Raw genomic sequence first — 27,932 nt, 5'->3', positions numbered from 1 at the left:
ATAAGCACTAAGGGAGATAACATTAAATGAAGGATTTGGAATCAGAACATGGAATCTAAAAGGTTTAAAGATGTCTTAGTCTCACTAAGAAATATATAAACAAAATTACCACTTAATATTAATTTGAAGCATTTGAAGTATTGGGGTGCCTGGGTGGCTTAGTGGGTTAAGCGTCTGCCTTCATTTCAGGTCATGGTCTCAGAGTCCTGGGATCGAGCCCTGCATTGGGCTCTAGCCCTGCATTGGGCTCTAGCCCTGCATTGGGCTCTCTGCTCAGTAGGGAGCCTGCTTCCCCCTCTCTCTCTGCCTGCCTCTCTGCCTACTTGTGATTTCTGTGTATCAAAGGAATAAATAAAATCTTAAAAAATATTAATTTGAAGTATTAATACAATAAAAAGAGCTCATTCTTAGAATGAGGACAGGTTGAAAAGAAAGTCCAATATTCCAGTGGTTTTTATGCCAATAAATGGTTTATTTGCCTCAGGATATCTCAGTCTTGAAAAACTGAAGTTACTGGCTGATCAGCCACAGCAAGGGCTTTACTGCCTTCACTGGCAGAAAGGGGCGCATTTCCTTGGTTTTCTTTCTGTGGCTTCAGGCGCTGGCAGGGCTGCATCTGATGCAAGAGATTCTTAACCAAAGCAAGGCTAATGATCACCTCTCTACTATTCCATTGTTCTTATTCACAAAGCATTTTACTTACTTAACTGCTTTATGCTAGCTCTGGTGTTTATTCTAAGGAGATCACCTATGAAAGTCCACGCCCTTAGAAGGTGGAAACCAAGATTATCAGGGTCCACAGGACAAACTGTTAGTAAAATGTTGTAGGTGCTCAGGAAGTGTGTGCTATATTGGCAAATTTGTGAATAAATCATAAACTAAGTCATATACAGAGCAGGACTTAATTTATGAAGAGGGTCAGGAAAGGAACCAGGGCAGCCTAGTGGAAACAGCAATCTTCTTTGGCATTACCATAATGGACAAGTAAGTGTTCCACCCAGGCCAGCTGTGTGTAAGGTGTAGGTTTGTGGTGCTATGTATAAAATGAGTTGATCCTTCCTATGTCCCCATGAATCTTTTAGGCTTCTCTTCCAATTCTCCCTAATAAGGTATATTTTGCTCCCTTCCCTAGACTTTCTCCAGGAGCATTAAACTGTCTTACCTCACACGTCTTAGCCTTTTATTCTTTCTTCTCTTTAGTGAAATACTTAGCCTCCAAGGCCCAGGGTAAGATGCTATCCATGCCATGAAGGTGTCTCTGCTTGCCTAACTAGAAGTGAGTTATCTTTACTCTCTTTAAAATTCTCTAGTGCGTTACCTAGACCTTTATGCACTACTCACCACACCATGTCATCCACTGTCATTGTTCATGAATGTGTTTTTCTCATGTACGAACTAGGTGATAAACTTTTTAAAAGTAGGTCTCATACATTTGTTTTTATCATCCAGCATGGTTTCTTGTTCCAAGTACAGACTTGGCCAATACTTAAAGAAGGAATGAAGGAAGGAAAGCAGAAGTGGCAGCAAGGGAATGGGAGAGGAAGAGCAGGAGGAAAGACTAATAAAGAGCAATGGGAGAAACCTTAGAGGTCACCTCATCTTTACATGAGATCCCTCTATAACATGCTCAGGGGTATTGGTAAAAATTGTTCGTGTATTTCTTCATTTTGAAAATAATTCAGCTTATAGATAAGTGGTTTTATTTTCCTTTTCCTGGAAATAAGGGGGGAATGATGACTAATATAGATAAGAAAGGATCTTGCAATTTTGATAAAATACAGAAATGTAAAATACTACTTTTATAGGGAGAAAATAATAAAAATTATCATGAGACAGTGAGCAATCATCTAACTTTACTTATTTTTTTTCCCCTAAAAGAGGCCACTATTAATCATTTCTTGCTATTCTGAGCATGTATTTGTGCTGCTGCAGATTTCTGGGCTCTTTTTGTCAGTTTGAGCCATTCCTCAGTATGGAAGTGACAAGTAGTGATGGTGGGAAACTGACAGAATGAGGCGCAAGGATGAGTGTTGCTCATTTTGGGGGGTGGGGGTGGAGACATAGAACCTTCATTCCAGCATTTAGTATTTCTTCTCCCATTTTTTAAAATTTATTTTTTATTTATTTTCAGCATAATGGTATTCATTATTTTTGCACCACACCCAGTGCTCCATGCAAGCAGTGCCCTCTATAATACCCACCACCTGGTTCCCCCAACCTCCCACCCCCCGCCTCTTCAAACCCCTCAGATTGTTTTTCAGAGTCCATAGTCTCTCATGGTTCACCCCCCTTCCAATTTCCCCCAACTCCCTTCTTCTCTCTAACTCCCCATTTTTAATGTGAATGAGTGAATGCCTTATCTAAAATGTATCTCGGATGACATAAAACCTCTATCACCTTTTTAGGCCCCTTCCCCACCAAAAGCAGCCCATATATTCGAGGTCAAAGTCATTTAAATACATTCTGTGATTGTCTACTTTAACCTTAAAAGATAAGAGCAAATTTACTTTGTTCCTATGTTTGTATTTCCTAGTTAGCTCAGTGAAAGGGAACCCCTTGATGATCTGGGGTTTTGAACCACGTTTCTACTGGTGGCTGCATAATGTGTACAGTGATCTTGAGCGAGCAGGCTCCTCCTGCTTACTTTTTATTCTATTTCTTTAATATCACCATGCTTCTCTCAAGCTGTACTGCTCTAATACTTTTCATCTCTTCACTGGATCTGGGGGAATTTTCATGTTCTCATGCAAAACCATGGTTCTCAATCCTCAATAACTAGTCTTGGCTGATTCACTTTCTTTTGAAGCTCATTCTGGGATAGAAATTAAAGGAAGGGTGTGGATACAGACTTAGGCAGGGAAGTAGAGGCATATATACAGCAAAAAATATCGTATGCTACAAATAACTATCATCTACAGCAACTAAGATCTATCCTGTTCTATTAATTAGAAATGGTTCATGAATAAATATCTAATGGCACAATAAAACTATTTTCAAAAAATTTCATAGAAATTATGGCCACTCTGGAATTGAGAGTTTACCAACTTGTCTTGATGATTTCACATTAAGAATTCTGAACCTGGAGCAATATAGAGGGAGTTATTTTTAGTAGGTATCCAATACTCAGAAGTCTCAGTGGCTTTCAGGGCCACAACCCTGTATTAGACCAGTATCTTCTAAAAAAAGAGAAACCATAGAAGGAAACTTCCATAAATGGACTAAACAAAAGACAAGATGAGCATATGATTTTTAAAATTTCAATTGACCATTCAATGAATTCTGGTTTGATTGCAAGGATGAGGAGTTCACCAAGGTTAATGTTAAAAGGTGACTTTGAAGGTGACTCTTTTAGAACCCAGCTTTAAGAAATAAAGCTAGACAGGGGCGCCTGGGTGGCTCAGTGGGTTAAAGCCTCTGCCTTCGGCTCAGGTCATGGTACCAGGGTCCTGGGATTGAGCCCCACATCGGGTTCTCTGTTCGGCAGGGAACCTGCTTCCTCCTCTCTCTCTGCCTGCCTCTCTGCCTCCTTGTGATCTCTGTCTGTCAAATAAATAAATAAAATCTTAAAAAAAATGAAATAAAGCTAGACATTATAAACTAGAGAGTCATTAAGAGCCAGTCACTCCTTTTGGATTTTGAAGGTGTCTCTTTATTGAAACTCTCTATTCATCATGTTGTACACCAGCTTCTTCTCTTTGTACACAGGCTTTTCTCTCCCATATATTTGGCTTGTAGCTAGATTTGCGCTCCAAGATACCATCTGGTCTTAACAATAGAAGTACTGTGAAGTCTCCATGAGCAGTGCCATCTGATCACAGTTTCTATATCTCTTATGTAAAGATATTAAGACTGATTGACCAAGCATGGATCAAGTATCCATATCTGCCCCAGTCAGTTAGGACAAAAGGCAGGTCCTCTGGTACAAACCTTACTGTTCAAGGCCTACCTCTCTAAGGCACACTAACAAAGCATGGTGGAAGTGGTTAGAAGGAAATGGGATCTCTCAAAGCTTTTGAAAAATGGAGAGATGAACTGTCCTGAGAACTGAGTAGAACAGCATGAGCTGACATAGTTCACCTTTATACCTCACCTGTTAACATCACCTGGTGAGTTCAAGGCCATTGTGGTGGGGTAAGTCCCATATCTCCACCTCTGAGTCACTTGACGTTCTCAGATCCAGTGACCTACCCTTCAACGTCCCTCACACGGCCCCCCACCCCCCTCCCCCAAGTCTTTCCCAGCAGGCTCCTGTGCTTCAGCCATGTAAAACATCATCTCTGTACCCTTGTCAATGCTATTTTTTGTCCCTGCGTTGCCCTTCCGAATCTCTCATTTGCCCGTCAGACGTCTCTATACCTACTGTCCAAACTTTGGATCAAATATCACCTCTTTGTTGACATTTGTTTGTTCCTTATTCCTTTGTCCTTCCTCATTCTTGCCATTCAAAGTTGGTCAGTCTCTTTTTCTGTTCCTACAGTATCTATAAATATTTCTTGCATCACCTACAACTCTACATTTATACCCTTACACATCTTGTTCCTCATTTTATACTGAAAGCTCCTTCAGCTCCTCCTGTCTCTACTGGTCTTCCTGTATCCCTAGCACTTAGCAAAGGGCTGGAACACAGAAGGCATTTTCTAAATGCTTATTGAATGGATGGATGGATGGATGGAAGGAAGGAATAGAAGTGTGTTTAAATGTGGGATAATAATAACTGTAGTTATTGTGATATAATAGTAACATTTATGTACCCCCTGACTATTCATTTCAACTATACAGCAGCTCTGTGAGGAGATAAGTTAGTCAAGAAAATGAAGCTTCAAGTGGGTAATATCCCAGAGCTGAAAGTGATAACATTGGTTTTCTGAGTTCAGTCTTGGCTTTTTCTACAACATGGAGCTTCTAACACAGAAGTTTGGCTGATTTAGAGGGAAACTTCCAGGATGAGCTATTACTTAGCATTAGCACATTTTCCAAACTGGTAATATTTTCATCAAGTTTTAAGGTAGTACCACTATTTTTGGAGACACTGAGGAAGAGATATTAAAGGAAGTCATGTGAAAGCAAGATAAAGACCTCTGTAGAGGATGTATTAAAATGAGGGAACTTCTTTTTCTGTGCCAGTGGGTGGGCGACACTTTCTAGCCTAGCCGGGGTATTAGGCTCAAAGTCTTAGGGCCAACCTTTGCCTTCATTACAGTTTGGTAGGGCAGTGCTTTGCTGGAGGCCCAGGTGCATTTATGAACATTAGTGACTGAAGACTGATAAACCTGGAGAGGTAGATCGTTAACAGGTTTAATAGTTTATGCGTTTTATTCTTCAAGCCACAGTTATGATATTCCTACCACAATCATGAGTTCACAGCAGATTGGATTACTTGACTTTATAAAAAGCTATTTTTATAGTTACCTTTTAATGTTCAAAATTAGTGCAGAATTGAGCTTATTGTAAAAATTGAGAAAAACAAAAATTAATTTTCTCTTCTTTTTTCTTCTCTCTTTTTTCTTTCTTTTCTTCAGATGGCTTCCCTTTATGTCTCAGGGCACAATTCATTCAGAAATTGAACTTTATCTTGAAGGTGAGGACTAATGAAATCTTCAGAAAATACAAGATGATTTTTTAAAGGTTTTATTTAAGTTCCATTTAATTAACATGCAGTGGTTTCAGGTGTACAGTAATAGTGATTCAACATTTCCATACATCAGTGCTTGCTCATCATAGCAAGTGTACTCCTTAATCCCCACCACTTAATAGCCCCATCTACTTAACCCATCCTCCCTAGCCACCACCTCTCTGGTAACCATCAGTTTGTTCTCTGTAGTCAAGAGTCTATGGTCTTGGTTTGTCTCTCTCTCTCTTTATGGAAACAGCCCAAGAGCCAAGAGTCCATTAACTGATGAATAGATAAAGAAGATGTGGTATGTATATATACATACATACCCACACACACAGTGAAATATTACAAGATGGTTTCAATACAACTGGGTGTCACGGAACATTCCCCCATTGTCCCCAGAATGTTCCTTTTGATAGTTTACCCTTTGCATCAGATTTATCATTATTCCTCACAGTGAAAATAAAACCACATGTAAAGATGTGTCTTGGCAGCATCATATGCCCTACTGCAGATTAAAAATAAGCCTAAGGATTGGCAACCATTAGAGATTTAAAAAAAAATCTTATTTATTTATTTGAGAGAGAGAGAGAGTACAAGTGTGAGTGGGGAGGAGCAGAGGGAGATACAGACTCCCTGCTGAGTAGGGAGCTCACTGTGAGCAGGAAGACTGATGCAGCTCAGTCCCAGGGTCCTGAGGTCCATGACCTGAGCCGAAGGCAGGCACTTAACCATCTGAGCCACCCAAGTGCCCCATGCTACCATTAAAGAGTTAACTCACACTTCTTTTTCTCCTTGTCATCAGACAGATCTATTATTAACTCACTTCACTTTTATTTTTGCAGAAATGCAAATAAATCATCAACCTAAAATACAAGAGGAAGAAAATGGTAAATGTTTTTGCTGCTTTTTATCTTCTAATCATCTGAAATGATCTATTTCTGTCTCAAGATTATCTGCCTTACACATTTTTAGTATTTTCTTATTGAGTTTAAACTACTGATCAAAAATATTTAAAGTGAGTATAGGAACAGGCATTATATTATGCTTTGATTTATAAAGAAACAAACATAAGTAACTTTAGCCCCAAATGCTTTTTCCTGTCAATAATTTAAATATATGGTTTAAATAATCATTTTCCTGATGATTGATTACTATTAATTATCCTTTTTCTTTTTTTTTTTTTTACTAATTTTGCATATTGGTTCTCAAATTTCTTTTTAAGTCTTTTGAGTCTAGCTTTTTCATTAGATATTCTTCAAATCAACCTGAAATCATTATTAATGTATTTACATTTTAAAGCTGATCTGAATGAGATGGATAAACACTAATACGTATACCAAGTTAACAAACCTTTATGTCCCCAAAATGTTTGTACTGTGTGGCAAGGGTTAATGCTAATATTATTATATTCATAAAGCCTTGTATTGGTTAAGTGGCCACTGAGATGCAAACATTATGTCCATTCTGCTAACCAGCATTTGCATTCATTATATTAGAAATTATATTTTGACTCATATTTTACATGTTTTTTAGTTACGTATTGCGGAAAAACTGTACATGTGTCAGTCTGTTAACATGAATGTAATTTTACTACTGTTCTAGAATCTTCTAGTAATTTTAAGGGACCTTGAGAGTTCTGTGTCTTACAGTAAGCCCCTAAGTGATAAAGCTTGAAATGACACTCTAAGTAGAAAAATTAACCATTGACCTCAGGACTTGATGGTGTATATATGACTAATAGAGGCTAATAGTTTTTTTTTTAAAGATTTTATTTATTTATCCATCAGAGAGAGAGAGAGAGAGAGGAGAGAGAGAGAGAGTGCAAAAGGAGGGGAGTGGCAGGCAGAAGGAAAAGCAGGCTTCCCGCTGAGCAAGGAGTCCAATGTGGGACTTGATCCAAGGACCCTGGAATCATGACCTGAGCTGAAGGCAGACACTTAACTGACAGGAACCCAGGCAACCCTAGGCTAATAGTTTTGTACTAAAGATTTTAAATAAGGATCAAAATGTTGAAAGTCCTCTGTTAATAATATTAACCATGTAATCAACATAGGGATACCAAATATAATGAAGTTGCATTATCTAGCAGATGTGTTTACCAAGGAGTTTTTTTTTTTTTAAAGATTTTATTTACTTATTTGACAGAGAGAGATCACAAGTAGGCAGAGAGGCAGGCAGAGAGAGAGGAGGAAGCAGGTTCCCTGCTGAGCAGAGAGCCCGATTCGGGGCTTGATCCCAGGACCCTGGGATCATGACCTGAGCGGAAGGCAGAGGCTTCAACCCACTGAGCCACCCAGGCGCCCCTACCAAGGAGTTTGGTAGATATATTTTTTTAGTGTATTGATTAAATAAAGTATTACAAAATGTTTTCTTATAATTAATCATTTATTTGATTTTAGTGTATTTTTATGGTCTCATGAAAATGTCTTTATTTTTTTATAGTACAAATGCCGGTTAATCACAGACCTTAGTTCATGGGACACTATCATTATTTGTCTGTGGATCGTTCTCTTTTATTTCATTTTTAAATTCTGAAGAATGTGATTTTTAATATTTCCTAGGATATGATTCTAGAAATACATTAGTAGTTTTATGCTTATATGAATAAGCTACTTTATGGTGTGGAAATATCCTTGGGAAGTTAAGTAGACTAATCTGATGAGGCAGTGTTACATTGTGGTTAAGAGTGTTGAAGAAAAAGACGTGATTTTGAAAGTACATAAAGCATATTTATGTAATTCACACCCTCTGTATAGCTGCAGTGAGAAGAAGGTAGACCAAGATGCTATTACCATTTAATGGTAGAAAGGAAAAGAAGGAATCAACTGAGTTCATTTAATTTCACTTTGAGGTGATTAACAATAAATATAATTATGTGCCATCATTAACTCTGTGTTTAATGAATTCTCACAACTATCTAAGACATGTTTCCTAAACTTGACACCTTATAAACATAAATATTTATAATTAATGTAGTTGAAATAATTTATCATAGTGAAACTGGATTTCTGAGTTAGACTGAACTTATTCATGGATAATATTCCTAATGTACATTGCTAGATTGAATTGTCCAACAATTATCAATGCCTTTTGTATAATGTTTATAGCTATATTTATTAGCTACAGCTAATGTATGTAGCCATTATGATAAGCTTTCTTTTAAATTCTAATAAACTTACAATTCTATAGTAATAAATAAATTAAATTACTTCTAATTCTAATGATTTTTCCACATAGTCCTTGAATGATCTGTGAAGGCAGCCATATTATATGTGAATAATGACAACTTTTCTTGTCCTAAGATGCTATCTAGGTCTGTGATGCAATGCGGAATAGAAGCAGTAATGGCAAACATTAATAGTGAACACATATAACATTTATTATGCAGGGTCTAAGTGTTTCAGCTTTATTTATTTATTTATTTTAAAAAGATTTTTATTTATTTATTTGACAGAGAGAGATCACAAGTAGGCAGAGAGGCAGGCAGAGAGAGAGGAGGAAGCAGGCTCCCTGCTGAGCAGAGAGCCGGATGCGGGACTTTATCCCACGACCCCCACGACCCTGAGATCATGACCTAAGCTGAAGGCAGTGGCTTAACCCACTGAGCCACCCAGGCGCCCTAGATATATTTATTTAATCCTCACAATAACCCATGAGGTAGACAATATCATTATTCCATTGACAGATGATGAGACTGTAAGGACAAGATTTTTTTTTTTTTTTTTTTTTTTTTTTTTTTTTTTAACTCACATAAGGTTACACAGGTACACTGGTGGCAAATAGGAGATCTGGAATTTGAATCCAAATCCTCTGACTCCAGGGTCCGTATTGTTCTTTTTTTTTTTTAATAGTTCAACAAATATTTATTGAACATTTCCTATGAGTGGGATATTTTGCTAGGAAGGTATTGGGGATACAAAAATAATAAATGGGATCCCGCCTTGAAGTAGTACCTCCCCTTTGAGGAATGGAAGGGGGAGAACCCATTGAGGGACACTGCCAAGCACCGTACTTTACATGGATGATCTCATATATGATCTCATTTGACAGGTGAGGAAATGGAGGCTCAGAGAGAGGGGCTGTATGACTTTCTCTAGATCATTGCTGTCCAGTAGAATTTTCTAGATGATGGGGATAATCTGTGTTGTCCAGTAGGATAGCCACTATATATTTTTTTAAATTTTATTTTGTTCTTTAAAGGAACTTCTAACTATCCCTAGTCATTAGGGATGCATGTATATTTACATTATATTTACATATGTGTATATGTCATCTATGCCTTTGGACTTATTTTGTTGTATTGTTTCTCTAGATGATTAGGCTGTATTTTTAGATCTTTAGCTTTTAACCCTTTTCCAGATGCAAGTGAAAGGATGTTTTTAATTCTCTGGGGAATTATTATTATTGTTATTATCCTTAGTAATCTTTTTTCACCTAGAACTTTTGTGGAGACAAATCAGGTTTCTGTAAGACTACTTTTGCTGACGATTATATGGAGCCCAACCTTTCAATAAGGGTGGTGTAGACACTTTGGCTTACTTTAAAAGTCTCAGGTCCAGTTCCCAGTCTTGTGTGTCCACAGCCTCCCATCTCTTGGCTGGGGGTGTTGACATTTATCACAAGCAAAACTTCAGCCTACCAGAGTGCTGACTACTCACCACTTCTGTGGATGGCCCCTCCATTACTATGATTATTATTATTATTACTATTAATATTTTGTTGTTATTATTTGACAGTGGGGAATTTTTCTTCTTTCTTGGAAATGAAATAATGAACAAAAAGTTTGTTTTTGTTTTTCAATTTTCCCAGAATTTAGTGGTATTAGAGTGACAGGGCTTTAAAAATATCATCCCAAGAAACTGGCTCGAAGTATCCGAAACTTAAGTCAAACTGTTAGTAACTAAAAGAACAGGTATTAGAATTCAGCTATTAAGCATTATACAAACTTTCATTTTAAATGGTTGAGCTTCCTGCATGCTCTCAAGGGTTTCTGACTTGAGGGACTGTATAATTCTTGGAGTACTTACCTACTTATTTTTTTAAAATATTTTATTTATTTATTTGACAGACAGAGATCACAAGGAGGCAGAGAGAGAGGGAAAAGCAGGCTCCCCACAGAGCAGAGATCCGATGAGGGGCTCGATCCCAGGACCGTGGGACCATGACCTGAGCCGAAGCAGAGGCTTTAACACACCGAGCCACCAAGGTTCCCCAGGACTTATCTACTTATTTATAGGAAATGCCAACCCTTTGTAGCATGATTATTAGTAACTTGGTGAATAATCTGAGGGTAAATACTATTAGAATATTTTCTCTCTCCTCTCAATTCTACTTTCTATACATGTTTGCAGGTCTCACTACCTGTAGTATCTGATCTAGGATAGAAACTAGAATTTAATTATTGGATTCAACATAATTAACAATATAAACTTTTTTTTTATAACATCACCATACATCCCAAATCAAGTGTAGATGGCTTTTAATTGCCTCTGATCATTTATGGCACATTGTTTTTGTAGTTGTATGGATAAAGAAGTGATCACCTACTCCTGGTTCAGAATCTTCTACCTGCTTGGTCAGTATTTCTTCCTGCATAGGAAGACATGTTGTGGGTACCTGGAAACCTGGGTGGGCCTGAGGGGCCAGTGTCCCAGATAAGTGCCCGTGATGTGTATAGCTGAGATGCCAGAGACACCATATCTAGGACCGCCTCACCAGTCCCAACACACGTTGCTTGAAACTTGATTAACAAATTCCAGTGTGGCTAAATGGGAAAAGAGAAGTCAATGTGGGGGCAAGTTTGGAAGCAGGAGGAAGAAGGTGAGCTCATGGAAATTCTCATCAGAGGCCAGATATTTGCTATGACTTGCTGTTTGACATGGGTCTGCCTGGAAGAGTTAGGTGAACTATAAGGGAAACATTGCAGTGCTTCTCATGCCCCCTGCTTGGCTTTGGCCTCCTTTTCTCCTGACAGTAAATGATCAGTGTTTGGGTAGTTATTTATGCTGTATTGATTCTAGACTGTTGGTTCATATATTTTCCTGACTGAAACAAAATACCCATAATTCAACATAGTAATTGAATATAATGTGTTGGATACTAAAACAACAATATGATCTCAGATCTTCAGAACATCCAACAGATAGGCAGACACATTGCCACAAAGAACCTTCTTTCAACCAATTTCTACTTGGAGATAATTCACAAAAAGCATTGTACATTTTGGGATGAAATAGGATTAATCAAATGACTCTTACTTGGTCTGGCAAAGTTTCTCAAGCTTGAGACTATTGACACTTTGGGCTGGATCATTTTATGCAGGGGGGAGTTGTCAAGTATACCATAGGATGTTTAGCAGCATCTCTGAACCAGTATGCACTAGATGCTGATAGCACTCAGCCACCAGTTGTGACCATGGAAAATGTCTTTAGTATTCACCAAATGTTTTCTGGGTGGAGAAATGACCCCAGTTGAGAACTGCTGACCTAGAGAATGGTGGTTCTGTTGGGAAAGGGGGCTGATGTGTTGGGATATGCAAGTCTGGAAAGGTAGATGTGGCAGACTGTATTTGGTAAAGTGCTGTAACTAAATTTCCTATCCTGTTTACTCTTCCAGAACCTTGGAAATTCCCCATCAAAAGGTGGAATGAACTTGGGCAGACTTTTGAGACTGCCTCAACTAATAGCATGGACAAAAGTTATTCATGTGGTGTTTCTGCCATATACTAGTAGGTCAAAAGATGTGACAGTGCTTCTGCCAGGCTCTCTCTCTGGGAATGTTTGTTCTTGGAGACCAGCTATCCTGCTACGGACAAACCCAGACAACATGCACAGGTCTAAATGGAGAGGTAGAAAGGCTGTTGTCCCAAGTCCTACCTGAACTTTCAGCCAGCAGCCAGTACCAACTTGCCAGTCACAGGAGAGAGCAATCTTGAACATAGACCCTTCTGTCTGCTGTTGAACCACCCCTGCCAATGCTGTATGGAGCAGAGGTGAACTTTCTCTGCCAAGTCTGTCTCAGATTGCAGATTCATTGGCCAAAGAATTCATTACTGCTGATGGAAACCATTCAGTTTTCAGATGGTTTGTTACACAGCAATAGATAACCACAGCAGTAGAGTTGGTAGAGAGTAGTTCATGTAGACTGCATATGTAGGTCAAGATTTGAATTTTGTAACTGAGGATCATGAGTTGCTCTCTTAATGATGCCAGTGATGTGGTTCTGAAAGTAAGTTTAGACCTAATAGGTTGCCTGGAAGCTAGAGCAAGAAGTACTTGAGAATTGTTAGCAAATATTCAAAGAGAGGCAAGCTAAGGTTTCTAGCTGTGGTAAGGAGGATGATCAGTAGAGTCATGGAGAGATTTAGCAGCAAGCATGAAGGATAAACTTGACAGAAACTTGGAATAAAGACAAGGCCGAAATACCACTGATGAGAATCTGGCATCCAGGTTGGGGATGGTCACAGGGAACATGGGGGACCCTGCAGGAGCCTGCCATTTAGCCACCATGCTACTCCCCTGTCAAGAATCAAGATTTGAAGTGGAGTTGAATATACTAAACAGAAAGACAGAGGATTCAGAGTAAACTGCAGTGATGAACCGTCGTCCTAACTTCACAGTGATATCTCACAAGCTCCAACATGCAGGGAGTCTACTGAGCATCCTGGCTAACAGTGCAGATCCTAAATCTAGAATGCACCACTTATTCACTGCTGGGCTTGGGGAAGTCACTGTATTTCTCTGTGCCTCAATTCTTTCTTAGAAAGTGGAGATGATAATAGAGACCATTAGAGATGCTGTGAGAATTCAGTAAATATAATATCTATAAAAAACTTAATCGGAGCTTGTAGACCTCACATACCCAGTCAGTGATAATGTTTAAACTTCATTTTCCCTTGTGATAGAAGATGTCAGGGTTTGGAGCATCCAACAGCAGCCCCACTGCAGCATTTGGCTGGAGCAGGCAGAATGCCCCATGGCCAAGAAGGGTCTCTATTGCTGCTGCTTCTCTATTCAGCCCTATAAACTGGGGTGTCATTTACCATGTCACACAGCAATAAATAATAAACAAAACCATAGATATGACATTTACCCGAAACCAATATCAATATAAAATATATAATAGATTCACTTCTGATAGTGTTTTATGCTTGTTTTCCAGACTTAAAATGGAGAAAATTGAGTATTGTTTGAAACCATTTTATTCCAGGAAGCGTAACTGTTTCTAATTCTGTATCAGATTTATCCTAACTCCTGTGGTAGTGAGCACATCATTTCTCTATTGCTTTGTATGTATAATAGGATTAATGATATTTGTCTCTTGAAAGAATAAAAATATTTGTAAAGTGCTGAAAAAAATTTTAAAAAATCTCATGATCCTCTTATGAGGTTGTATTTTGAAGGATTTGTGAGTTTATATAGATAGAATTGTTTGGAGATAAAATTATCAAAAATTAGGATAAAGTAATAATTTGTCTTGTGTATCTTTGCCAAATCTCACTAAAATATATTTGCATGCCCTTCAAAATTTGGGTGATACAAGGTCAATATTGTTTCTATTATTTTTGTGCTAATAACAAGACCAATTATGAGGCAAATAACAATGTCCTTGTCCTGTATACAAAAAATGACCTGAATGATGTACAATGAGAAGGATTTATTCTTTGTTGAGAAATAGAAATATATTATGCTAAGGCATTCTTAATGCCTTGAATATCCTTTCTAATACATGTAGTCTTTATTTTTCAAAATATTTCTTAATGGATCCCCAAACATTTTAGGACTCTATGCCAAGTATTGTACTAGATCCTATGGATACAGAGACTATAAGACAAAAACTTGCCCTTTGAGGGGCTTAGAGTCTGGCTGGGTAGATAGGGGTAGGAGGGCCAGAGAGATGGAACTTTTTTGTATATCACAGGGTTGAAGTGTGCACAGGTCCAACATCGCTATGGAGAGAAGGGTTCATTCTAGTTACTGGAAAGGGTGCCTGGAAATGCTTCTTGGAGGAAGTGACTTTCAGGCAAGACCCTGGATGTAGGAAAAGGCCCTTTAAGATAGCTAAAGGACGGTGTGTGAGCAGCAGCATGAGAGAGATTTCAGAGGAGTCAGAGGATGCTTTGTAAGGGTGCAGGGGATACCAAAATGTTATGAACAGAGCTGAGGTAAGTATTTGACAGGCACAGCAATCTATTAGCAATGTTAAAATATTGCCATAAATAGAAAGTTGGAGAAAGTTTTACTTGTTCTGACCTCTCTCAAGGAACAGAGAGAAAGTGGGTAGAATTCATCACCTAGAGTTTGGGGGAGACTCCCAGGGGTTTGTGAGAGGGTGGATCTGGTTAACTTTAGGGCTTTTGTTCCCCTGAGTTGCAGGCAGCTCTCCTCTATCCTTCCTTGCCACCTGCTCAACCTCTCCACCAAGTTAGAGCCAAGCACATGCTTCATGATGCATGGTGGTATCGTTCTTCTTAGGCTGTCTCAGTCTACCTGTGATTGTAATTGGAGCAGTGCGAGTTTGCAGTCTGCAGAGGGGCATTAAGTCTTGTCACTCTCACTGCATCGTATTGTGTCCTGCTCTGTTAAGGTAAGTGTCATGGGGATATGTTTACTATCTGGTGCATGATCAGGGAAAACATGCCTGTTCCATAGTTTTTAATGTGCTTTGAGGAGTTTTTCCCTCAGTATGTTGAACTGACAATTACTTGGTCAGAGCTTAATTTACATGCATCCTCCTTAACATTTCTTTGAGTATTCAGTGAGCAGTTGCCAAGTAACTGAAAATATGTCTAGATACAGATGTTTCTCTATTCTACAAAGGGTCAATTTTCTGAGCTATAAAGGCAAATGTGTATAACCCCTGTAACAAAATACACAAAATGGGTAAAGATAAATTGTTAAGATCTAAGGAAGAGTTCTTGAACTTCATAGCTATAGGGATTTTGCTCACCAAAATAACTCACTCATGCCTTCCTAAAAATAAACCTCCAACTAATAAGAAAACCTTGCAAAGGAAACAGTTAACAGTAAACCTGTGATCTATTTTTTCCCCTTTTCCTAGGAAATGCCTAGGAGATGCCTCAGTCAAATCCCCCTGCCTACATGCTAAGAATAAAACCTCCTGGTAGAAACACTAATGGTATTTATAAGTGAAAGATAACAGAAACCTCTTACCTGTGAAATGCTTTCAGCAGCTCTTCCAGTTTTCCTTTGCTTTATAAGAAACCACCCCAAAACTTAGTGTCTCAGAACAGTAATTGATTCCTATCTTTCACCTTTCAGTGGGTCAATGTGGCTCAGCCAGGTGATTCTTGCTTGAAAACTTCCGTGACTTTAGTCTGATTGTACTTCATTTGCACAGATATCTGAAGCTACGGCTGGCTGGATATCCAAGATGGGTCACCCACTCCACTGGTTGGTTGATGACACAGGCAGCTCAGCTGGAGTTACTTTCCTACATGAGGCTTTCCCATGTGCCTTCGGTTTCCATAGCACAACTCCTGAGGTCCAAGAGGGAGTATCTGGAGAGGGTGTTCTAACAGACCCAGACCAATGTAGATTCAGAAGCCCTGGAATGTCACTTTGCTGCATTATATTGGCCAAGGGCAGCCCAGGTTCGATCAGAGAAAATAGACTCTACCTCTTAATAGAGAGATAAAATGGTCGCTTTGCAAAAGAGCAGGTAGGTTGGGAGATATGAGTAAGGCCTTTAACTAATACAGTCTGCCATAGCAGAATATGCCTTGTCTGTCTAGAGTGCCTGTTGTAAATTAACCTGGTATTTACGGAGTGATGGAGGCATGCATGGAGGCAGAGATGTAAACTAGGAAATCAGTGGGGGTTGCTAGCTGTGGTTGCATTGTTTAAGTCTTGCATGGTTTAAGACTGAAACAGTACACGTTCTAATGGAGGCTGGAGAGGACATTTTTGAGTTATATCGATCATACAGAGCAGGAGTCAGCAAAGTTTTATGATGAAGGGCCAGATAATATGCATCTTGGGCTTTGCAGGCCATATGATCTCTGTAGCAACTACCCAACTTGGCTGTTGTAGCACATGAGCACCCATGGAAAATACATCAACAAATGACTGTGTCTGTGTTCCAGTGAAACTAATTACAAAAACAGGTGCAGGCTGGATTTGGCCACTGGGCCATAATTTGCCAACCCCTGGTCTGTGATCTCTGTAAAGGAAGGGTGCTTACCCTCTGACTTAGTAGTGAATGATCAGTGAATTTGGTATTAGGTGAGCTTTATAAACTGTCAAGTCTGATTTCATAATTTGACTCACATAGTCCCATAGAGAGCCTCTTGAATATCTATCACAATGCTTGTTCGTAATATAGACACTTAATACTAACCAATCAGCTGGTCAACAAATATTAATTGAATTCCAGTTGTTGGCATGGCTTCATATCCTGAAGTTCAGGATTTTCTCGTTCAGTTTTTATCTATACTAATTGCACTTAGCTGTATGAGAATAGCAAATACAGAACACATACTTTCTATTGTTAAAGTGAAAGCTATTAAAATTTACTTTATTATTGATGAGAAATTTAAATTTATTACTGAGTGTTCTACACAAACAATGAATCATGGAACACTACATCAAAAACTAATGATGTACTGTATGGTGACTAACATAACACAATAAAAAGTAAATGTATTGTTGGGCTATTTGGAGATCATAGGGTATATCTAGACTACTTTTAAACATTTTTAACACAAAAGAAAAATAAACCTCCATAGATGTAGTCTCCAAGAAAAGTTTTCTTTTTTCTGTAGCAGGATTTCTTCAAATGGAGGCAACTATTATAGTATCTTTCCAAATTTAAGCTTTGAGAGCCAATGAAAAAAGAATAAAATGGGACAGTCTGAGGTAGAGTCTCAGCAATGGCTTATTGCATAGTCAACAAACTTTTTTTTTTTAAACCTTTAAAACACTGGTAAATATGAGATAAATATTTAGACTTCAATTACATGGAATTCTCTTGAGTTAATAGAATTCGTTTTTCTAAAGGGGTTAGCAGATTACAGTATTTTGAGATAAAACTCCTTGGGGTTGAACAGACAACAGCTATAAGAAAGGAAAGAGAAGAGACACTTAGAATATCTGAACTCATGTTCTTTGATTCTTTTGGTAAAGATAGTTTCCCAATAGAAAATTACAGAACAAAAGCTTGGAATTGTGACACATAATAAGAGATATAAAAATTGTAAACATATTTTTAGCTCTGATAAAAGTGAACTGTTTTGCAGCCTAATGGAACTATTCATATAAATATAGACTCAGGGAACTTTTCATTTAAATATAGACTCAGGGCACCTGGGTAGCTCAGTCAGTTAAGCATCTGCCTTCGGCTCAGATCACAATCCCAGGGTCGTGGGATCAAGCCCTGCATTGGGCTCTCTGCTTGGCGGGAGCCTTCTTCCCCTCTTCCTCTGCCTGACCCTCTGCTGCTCTATCTACTTGTGCTCTCTATCAAATAAATACATAAAATCTTAAAATAAATAAATAAATATAGACTCAGATTGTACCTCTATGATATTTTCTACAAATGTTTTAACTATTTCATATTTTAGATAGGGAGATATTCTTAGAGAAGTTAAATGATCACATTTTAAAAGTATATTATAGGGAATACTGAAATAGTTAATTTTTTCCCCAGTGCTAGTAAAGAAAATCATGCTGAGAATAACAACAATTTAAAAAATCACCACAAAAGACATTTCATTGGTTATTCCATCTTTAAATTTCATGTTGTGGTGACATGGCAATTTCAAAAGGTGAGAACATAAGAATATTATATAAATCAATGTCTCATTGCTATTTGTTGATGTTGTAGTAAACAAGATATGCAAGGCAACATGCAAACTCATTTGTGTCCCTCTTCCCATGCTATCATGGTACAAAACCCCAGATGGCAGGGGAAGGAGATAAAGAGGAGATAGGAGAGAAGACCTAAAAACAGGAAATGAGATACTTCAACTTGTTGAATTATGCATCAAGGCACAGGTGGAAGGCTTTCTATAAGAATTGATACCATGGTAGGATTCTCATGGGATTATAGTTTGAAATTTTTTTATTTTCTAATTTTCTCACTGAAAATGAACTGAAATTCCTCAAAGTAAACTTGCTACAAGGTGGAAATCGCAGAGTGCACCCCTGTGAGTTATATCCCTCCCTTGACATTTTGGTACTGGGGCTTAAGTTCCATCTTTAGTAACAAATGTAGCATTATGCAAAATCTACCTGATGCAAGTTTTATCAAACTGATTAGAGACGTTCCTATGATCTTTGTGGATGGACTGGGGACCAGGGAGAGTGGTGTAATGTACTAAAAACAAAGACAACCTCTGAGTGGAGGACTTACTGAGAACTCAGAGATCTAAAATGGTGGTAGGACTTCATCCCCTTTTGAAAATGTAATGAATACTCAAAAGTATACACATACTGCGGTGGCTTTGACAATAATAATAGACATCTTTAAATTGCCCTTGCAATCCAGGGATCAGTTATAATGAGTAGAGAGTTCTAGCAGACAGGACTCTATCCTTTGTTACTCTAGACTGTGTGGTGTCGGGTCACACTGAGAGGGTTTCACTGCTTTGGAGTTGATGGTGCCATTTTCCAAAGTGCACCAAATGATTAAATAAATGCTATCTCTATTTGTTTTTCCAACTAAACTAATCAGGAACAAGTTGTAGGTCTTCTTAAAAAATATTTTCTGTCATGCTCTGTCTCAGCCTTTCTGTGGTTTTAACGTTGCCATGGCCGGAAGTTCAATGATCCAATCTGCTTACACGACACATGGTCTTCCTCTGTTTCAAACACCAATTTTCTTCATCTCCCCCATCCCAAACCCTCTCAGTTCTGCTAGGCCCTTCATGCAATATTTTACTCCTTACTTGTTGGTTCGTTCCAACATTTAGGAGACACTAGAAATTTTTTTTTTAAATAAATTTTTAGCTCTTTTTGCTTTGTCTTTAGGTTTTCCACATCCTTGCCATGATTTTGCTGGGATCACCAAACTTTATCAGCCCCAGCTTTGCAAGGCTCTTCCCTAGTACAGATAATGTCTTAATGTCAGCTTATCAATATGCCTGTCATTAGTTCCCACCTAAAGATTTGACAGTGATGCTGAATAAACTACTAAATCTTCCACCCAATTACCAATGCTAAATGCTTCCCTTTCAGTGTTTCTCCCCAAAATATCTGCAATCTTAAAAAGCTTACTGGTTATTTCCTTGTAATTAAAATAAACTATTATTTCCAAGACTTTTCCACATGCTGGCTTCCAAAAGGGAGTCCATGATTAGCAGTTATTTTAATACTTCTTGATTTCACTAATTATTCATTTCATAATTAAGTGGATTAGGTAGAATCCCTCATTTCCTAATATTAATATGGTTTTCTTCCACATTTTTGTATTAATTTCCTTTTTCCTTTGCAGAAGGAGATTGGAAGGTGACCATTGTCACTGGGGATCTTGAAAATGCTGGCACTACAGCAACAGTATCTCTTTATGTCTATGGAGAAGCAACATGTTCAGGTCCTATTATTTTGGGATCTGGAAAATACCAGCTGTTTAGCCCTAACAGTGCAGATATATTCAAGGTAAAATTGATATGCTATAACTTGCTTGTTAAGATATATTTTGATTTACATTTCCTAAGATGAAATAGAAAATCTTTGTTTTGATGTTGTATTTGCATTACATTCTCTTGGTAGACATGAAATCTTTTATCCTAAGGGGTAATAGGAGTAAAGAGGTAAACAGGAGTAATAACAGGAATAAAAGATTTTAAATTTTTGCCACATTTTTTAAAACATAAATGTCATAAAGTATACAAACTTTAGAAAATTAAAAAAATAAGAGTGGAAAACTTTACTCCTAATCCTGCCATCAAACCAAATATTTCCACTGTTGAATATCTTTTCTAGTTCTTATCCATATCCATGGAGTATGATGCTATGATAGAAAGGTGGGGCAGCCTAATGGCTAAGACATGGTCTGAGGAGGCAGATGGCCAAGATTCAAACGTTGACTTTACCGCTTACTAGCATGGTGACCTTGACAACCACTCTACAATGCTTACCTCAAGGGGTTAACATGAAGCTTAAATGAATTAATGTATATAAAGCATTTATTGGAATGCCTGAAAAACTCAATAAATGTTTGCTGTTACGACTGTAGTACATAAGGAATTCTGCAACCCCTTATTTATTCAAGGAGCTACACAGTCCAAACTATAATCTTTATTGATTAAATATTGAATATATGAAATTAACCATATGCTACAGTTGTTGTTACTATTGGACATTTAAATGACTTCTAGGTTTTCACTTGTAAATAATGGCATAATGAATGTGTTTTTGATTCAGTTTCTTCTTTTTTTTTTTCCTAAACAATGCTATCTAATTCCTTATGATGAATTCTGAGTGATAGGATTACTCTTGATGCATTCTGACAAAGCGCTTTGTAAAAATGTCTAGTTTATAGCACAGTGCCTAGCAGGACATAGTAAGCAACTGGTAAATTTTAGTTGTTATTAAATCATTACTACACATCCCAAATCATGGTATATATTTATGCCATACATAGTGTTTAGTTCTTTCTTTATTTTTTTTTTAAGATTTTATTCATTTATTTGACAGAGATCACAAGTAGACAAAGAGGCAGACAGAGAGAGGAAAGGAAGCAGGCTCCCTGCTGGGCAGAGAGCCGTATGTGGGGCTCAATCCCAGGATTCTGGGATCAGAACCCGAGCCGAAGGCAGAGGTCCCAACACACTGAGCCACCCAGGTGCCCCTGTTTAGTTCTTTTAATTAAGATTTCTTGGACATCTTTGCAACTTACAGTATGTGACTGTGGATCTAAGGAGGTTATCTTCACTTTTCCCCTTTTTGTTAAGAGAGTTTTATTGAGATATGATTAATATACCATAACATCCATCAATCTAATGTGTAGAATTCATGATTTTAGTATATTCATAGAGTTGTGCAACTATCACCACACTCAAATTTTAGAATATTTCATCACCCCAAAAAGAAAGCCTAGACCCACTAGCAGCAACTCTCCAACCTCATATTCTCTAACCTTAGGAAACCAGTTACCTATCCATTATTATCCAGTATTATTATCACTATCTATCCAAATTCCATTGTATGAATATATCACATTTTATTTATCCATTCATCAGTTGATGGACACTTGGATTATTTCTACTTTTAGTTATTAATGTGGATAATTATTATGAATAATGCTGCTATGAACATCCATGTAAAAGTTTTTCTGTGGATATATTTTATACAATTCACTATTGAACAACACTGGTTTGAACTGTGCAGATCCACCTATATGTGGATTTTTTTCAGTACACTACTATAAATGTGTTTTCTCTTCCTTGTGATATTCTTTTTTTTTTTTTTTAAGATTTTATTTATTTGACATACAGAGATCACAAGTAGGCAGAGAGGCAGGCAGAGAGAGAAAGGAGGAAGCAGGCTCCTCACCGAGCAGAGAGCCCGATGTGGGACTTGATCCCAGGACCCTGAGATCATGACCCAAGCCGAAGGCAGCGGCTTAACCCACTGAGCCACCCAGGTGCCCCCCTTGTGATATTCTTAATAACATTTTCTCTATTTACTTTATTATAAGAATATAGTATATAATACATATACAAAATATGTGTTATTAACTGTTTATGTTATCATTTAAGGCTTCTGGTCAATGGTAAGTTATTAATAGTTAAGTGTTTGAGGGAGTCAATCTGTTACATGCAGATATTCCACTGTGTGGGAGGTTGGCATCCATAACCCCGGCATTGTTCAAGGGTCAACTGTAATTTCTTTAAGATAGGTACTTTAGGAATAGAATTACTGTATCATGTGGTAGTAACTCAATGTTTAACATTTTAAGAAAGTGACAAAGTTTTTCAGAGTGGCTGACCACTTTTATATTCTCACCAGCAATATATGAGGGTTTCTGTTTTTCTACCAACAGAAATTTGTTGTCTATCTTTTTTTTTAAAGATTTTATTTATTTATTTGACAGACAAAGATCACAAGTAGGCAGAGAGGCAGGCAGAAAGAGAGGGGGAAGCAGGCTGTCTGCCAAGCAGAGAGCCTGATGTGGGGCTCAATCCCAGGACCCTGGGACTGTGACCTGAGCCGAAGACAGAGGCTTTAACCCCATGAGCCACCCAGGTGCCCCTGTTGTCTATCTTTTGATTCTAGCTATCCTAGTGGATATGATGTCTCATTGTAGTTTTGATATATATCTCCCTAATGACTAATTATGTTGAGTATCTTTTCATGTGCTTGTTAGACATTTCTGTGTCTTCTGTGGAGAAATGTCCATTCAAATCCTTTGCTCATTTTATTTGGATTATTTATCCCTTTCTAATTAGTTTAAGAGTTCTTTATATATTCTGGATATGATGCTCATATTACATATATGACTTGTAAATATATTCTCTCATTTTGTGAGCTCTCTTTTAACTTTCTTGGTGGTATGGATTTAAATTACTTCCGGTGTCCTTTTAATTCAGCCTGAAGGATTCCTTTTAGTATTTCCTGTAAGGTAGTTCTGCTAATGATGCATTCTCTCAATTTTTCTTTTCCTGGGAGTGTCTTAATTTGCAAATCCAATTCCTTGTTGACAATTTTTTCTTTCAGCTCTTTGAAAATGTCATCTTACTGCTTTCTGACCTTCATGATTTCTGATGAGAAGTCAGCTGTTAATTTTATTGTATATGATGAGTTGTTTTCTTTTGCTCTTTTCAAGATTTTCTCCTTGTTTTGGCTTTCAGTAGTTTGACTATGTTGTATCAGGATGTAAACTACTTTCCTGTTGGTTTTTACAGCTACCATGGTTGTAAGTGTGCTGGTTTTTAAGGATGTTGTAGAACTGGGGAGAGAAAAAATGGAAGTAGATCAAAATACAATACATAAACCCTTCTGTTCTTACCAAGGCTCATAATTTTCATTTGAATGAATGCTTTTCAGATTGTTGAAGATCTTCAATTAATTTCCAGAGTTCTTGAAAATTTGATTTTAACAATCAAATTTTATGGAGAACCTAATGAATCATTCCAGAAGTTCTGTGATATCCCTTTTTTTCTTTATCATATTTTGTTTTATTTTATTGAAATTTCTATTCCTCTCTGACATCTTCTATTTGTGGATGTGATTTTTATTATCAGCTATAGAGAAGTAGGATCTAGCCCAATGTAAATGTGACCTTGAGCCTATAATATGTCATGTGATTAAATCCATGAAACTTAAGAGCCACCAGCCAAGTGGTGTTATGACATTGGGTATCTCATTATTGTCAGGACAGTAAAAACCTTTCATTTGTATAACAGGTTCATGTTGTATGTGGCGATGTGGGACAGCTGTAATGTTTTCTTGATGCAATCATAGGTCTTGAAGGAGAACTTGATGATAGGTGTACAGAGAGTAGAGGATTCCAGCATCAAAAAAGGGCTTGCAGGGGCACCTGGGTGGCTCAGTGGGTTAAGCCTCTGCCTTCGGCTCAGGTCATGATCCCAGGGTCCTGGGATCGAGCCCCGCATTGGGCTCTCCGCTCAGCGGGGAGCCTGCTTCCCCCTCCTCTCTGCCTGCCTTTCTGCATACTTGTGATCTCTTTCTCACTCTGTCAAATAAATAAATAAAATTAAAAAAAAAAAAAAAGGGCTTGCAAAGTGATGTCAGGCTTTATAGTAAAAACTCCAGAAACTCCAGTAAAAGACTCTAGAGACTATGGAGTCAGCCTTGTAGGAGCAACTGGAATGTCATGGGTAACCAGGCTGAAGGAAATGATTCATCCCCCCAAATGACCAAAACAAAAATCAGAGCAGCGTCTGTTATAGCAGGAAGTTTGAAGAATACAGGCAGAGAAGAATTCCTAGACCACAGGGGCTGGACCTTCTTTAGTTGCTAATTCTTGAATCTTGACTGATATAGATGAGACACTCATGGGTATCTGTTGAAAGTATGAGAATTTAATAAAAATGATTCTGGGGACATTTGTTTAATATTTGCTTCTTTCTATTGGGGCGTTCATTGTTGATTTTCCTTGTGATCATTTATACCTTGGAGGCATCATAAAGGTATCCTATGTATCTTATACGGTTATTATTCACTTGTAAACCTGCCTGGAGACTTAGCTGAGCTTTATATTGCATTTTTGCAAATTGAAACACTAAATAGTACTCTCTGTTGCTTGGGAATGTTGGTAGCTAAGGCCTTCACTCTTAGAAAGTAGTTTCCTGCTTCTAGTTTACTATTGCATGAAGTCAATTCATTTTGTAGATGAATAAGTTTAATATTTATTATGAACTCATAGGGCACTTGCACAACCATTTGAAAATCCCTTATGTTCCTAGAATAGAAAGTATAATACATTTTTGCTTTTTTAGAACAATTTATATCAGCAGGAATCAGAAGACCTATATTTGAGCTCCAATTCTGACCTTTACTGTCTAAGGAAATATGGATAATTCACTTGATATTTATAAGCTTGAATTTCCTCCTTTGTAAAATGGGTACAATAATACCTTATAATGTTATTGAATAGATTGAAAGAGTTAAAAAATTAAAAGGCTTAATAGAAACACTTGTCTTTATACTCCAGAGGCAGACTCTTGTGTTCCTGCCCACAAATTGAGGTTGTTTTCCTGATGGTGTAGGATTTAAGAAAATTTTTCAGATGAATGAGGGCAAGAAGGCAGCTTGGCAGATGGTGGGTGGGTGGCTATTGCTGGCATGGGAGGGTGTGCGTAGAAACATGTCTGGAGGCTGGAGTAGGAGGAAGAAGGAGAGGGAGCCAACACTAGGTTGGCTAGGCTAGAGTAAGGCAGTGAGTCTATAAGGAATAACAGGAACGTTTATCTTGGGCCTTTTCAGTGTTGAAAGGGTAGATGTTCATGTGGAGCTACAAATTATTAGCCATTAGCTAAGTGGATGCCAACATGTCATTTTGATTTTGGCACAGCTTTGGATTTCTTTCTTCTTTGTATTTTTCTATACCTTTCTCTCCTCTTCCTCTCCATCCTCCCCGCCACCCTCCCCCCTTGCTCTCTCATTCTCTCTCTCCCTGTTTCTTTGTTTCTTTAGGTGGACTTGAAATTTGGAGTTTGGTAATATTTCATATTGACTCCGTTTGGCAGTTTAGGAATTGCCACCTTATGCCGTGCCCTGATGACATAATTGACTTTCCTATAGGTGACAGGTCCTAAAACAATTTTAACTCGATCTTTTTCCTCAAATAGTTGAAGTATTTTATAATGACATCTACATTTGGAACACCCAATTTTCACATGTGGATTCTTATCCAAAAGAGCCAGTAGAGTTGCTTAAATATAGGATAAACTACAGAAACCAAAACCTCAATACAGAATAAACTACAGAAAGCAGATAACTTTTCAGAAGGAGCAAATTTTCTTAGAAAGGCTAAGTATTCAAACAAAATGATAGTTGGTTTCAGATAGCAATCATTACTTATTTATTGGAGGATTACCAGGCATAGCCCACTCCTTAGAAGCCAAAAACATTTGTGGGCAGAAAAGTAAAAGGGTGTTTGCTAATGTCCACTCTGAGTTAGATGTTAGATAGTTAGCTGAAACAAGAGAGAAAGATCCCTTTCTCTTATCCCTCTCTCTTGACTGGGTGAAATTCTTTTTTGCAAAGATCAACACTCCTGTAGTTTTGATCACAACCTCTTCCGTTTTCCAAGATTGAGTTCCATCAGCTGTCTTCAGTCTTCCTTGCATCTCCAGATGACTCTAGTTAATCCCTGCCTTCAGTCTATCAAACAGGCTTATGTCCTTCTTATTCTAAAGAATAATCTGCTCTTAAATTACTGACCTTACTCTTTCTCTTCTTTGCAGATTTTAAGAAAAATGCTGATTTATCCTTATTGCTTCTCCTCTTTTTCTTCCCATTCTTTCCAGTCTCTTATAGTTTGGAATTTTCACCCACCACTCTTTATAGGCCATGTTTTCTAGGATCAGCAGCAAAGTCCTAATTATCCCCCCAGTTATTATTCTGGGTTTCTGGTCAAGCAAATATTGGGTAGGTGGGTAGGTAATGTCATGATAGCTGTGGGTGCTGGGATCAGATCTCCTGGTCAGTGACCAAGAAATATTCTATTTAGAGTCTCAGAGGGAGCGTGGGCTTGCTAACACCTCGATTTCAGACTCTAGCTTCCATAATGGTGAAATAATACATTTCTGTTGTTCTTAGCCACCCAGATTGTGGTACTTTGCTACAGAAGCCCTAGAAAGCTAAAACAGTGAAGAGCAGTCAGATGCTTCACAAGGGTGGTGGGTGAAATGGAAAGAAGATGATGAATTCACCAACAAGGAAGATGTGAGTGTCTTTTAAGAGAGCTGTTTCAGTGATCTTACCGAGAAAGATTACGGGGAAGTAAAGGAGTCTGTCATGGTGTGTAGAGAAATGGGGGCTCTAGATACAGAGCCACTTTCCCCGTAAGTTTATTAGGTGAAGAGAGAAATAGGTGTTTTAATAGAGGATGGCACAGGATAAAGAATAGGACTCTTCAAAAACAGAACTGTCCATTTTGAGTGGGAAGGAGAAGACAATAGAGAGCCCTTTTTGTACGTAAGATAGCTGAAGAAAATGGGTGTAAGCTTTATAGTCAGATCCCTAAAAAGATCAGGGAATCTATAATTTATCTACTAGCAAGAACATTGTTGGAAGAATAGCCTTTATAAAGAGGGAGGACACCACTAGTCTTTGAGACTAGACACTAGGATAAGAAATAAATATAATAAGGAATATTAAGATAGAAATAAAGTATAACCAGTTTAGCTCCAACACTTGTTTTGCAAATGTGAATTTGTTCCAACATGATTGATATATTAAGGAAAATTTTGAGTATGATCAGAATTTCATATTTGCTTACTATGTGCATTTCATCCACAAGAAATAGCAGGTGAATGCAATGCAGTAAATTCTACCCAGCCCAACCAGGTCACATAGGACTATAAAAACCACACCTACACACTTGAAACATACCAGCTATCTCGGTTCAATGTGTGTGTGTGTGTGTGTGTGTGTGTGTGTGTGTGTGTTATAAGTAAGTCACATCTGTCCACATCTGGTGTTAAAAATTGCCTTCCAATTTCCAATAACCCTTCTACTACTTGGCAAAAACTCATAAGCTGCAATTCTTTCCACATCTCTTCCACAAGTAAACTTGATATTCAGTGCTACATTTATTGTGGTATTTATGAATTTCTTAACCATCAGCATGTGTAAAATTTGCTACCATTTTTGTTAGGTTTCTA

The 27,932-nt window shown here is 37.8% G+C and overlaps 1 protein-coding gene across 1 annotated transcript in view; it reads left to right on the top strand.

Moving 5' to 3' along the window:
* RP1 (RP1 axonemal microtubule associated) overlaps nucleotides 1-27,932 on the top strand; it is a 356,998-nt gene that overhangs the window by 259,297 nt on the left and 69,769 nt on the right. Inside the window, exons 20-22 of the mRNA XM_045075785.1 lie at nucleotides 5,520-5,578; nucleotides 6,460-6,504; nucleotides 20,069-20,232. Of these exons, the coding sequence (XP_044931720.1) occupies nucleotides 5,520-5,578; nucleotides 6,460-6,504; nucleotides 20,069-20,232 (268 nt within the window). The remainder of the gene's footprint in view (nucleotides 1-5,519; nucleotides 5,579-6,459; nucleotides 6,505-20,068; nucleotides 20,233-27,932) is intronic.

This window comes from Mustela putorius, unplaced genomic scaffold, assembly GCF_011764305.1.
Source record: "Mustela putorius furo isolate JIRA1106 unplaced genomic scaffold, ASM1176430v1.1 tig00000151_pilon_pilon_pilon, whole genome shotgun sequence".
Lineage (NCBI taxonomy): Eukaryota > Metazoa > Chordata > Mammalia > Carnivora > Mustelidae > Mustela > Mustela putorius.
This window is presented reverse-complemented; position numbering and strand designations above follow the sequence as displayed.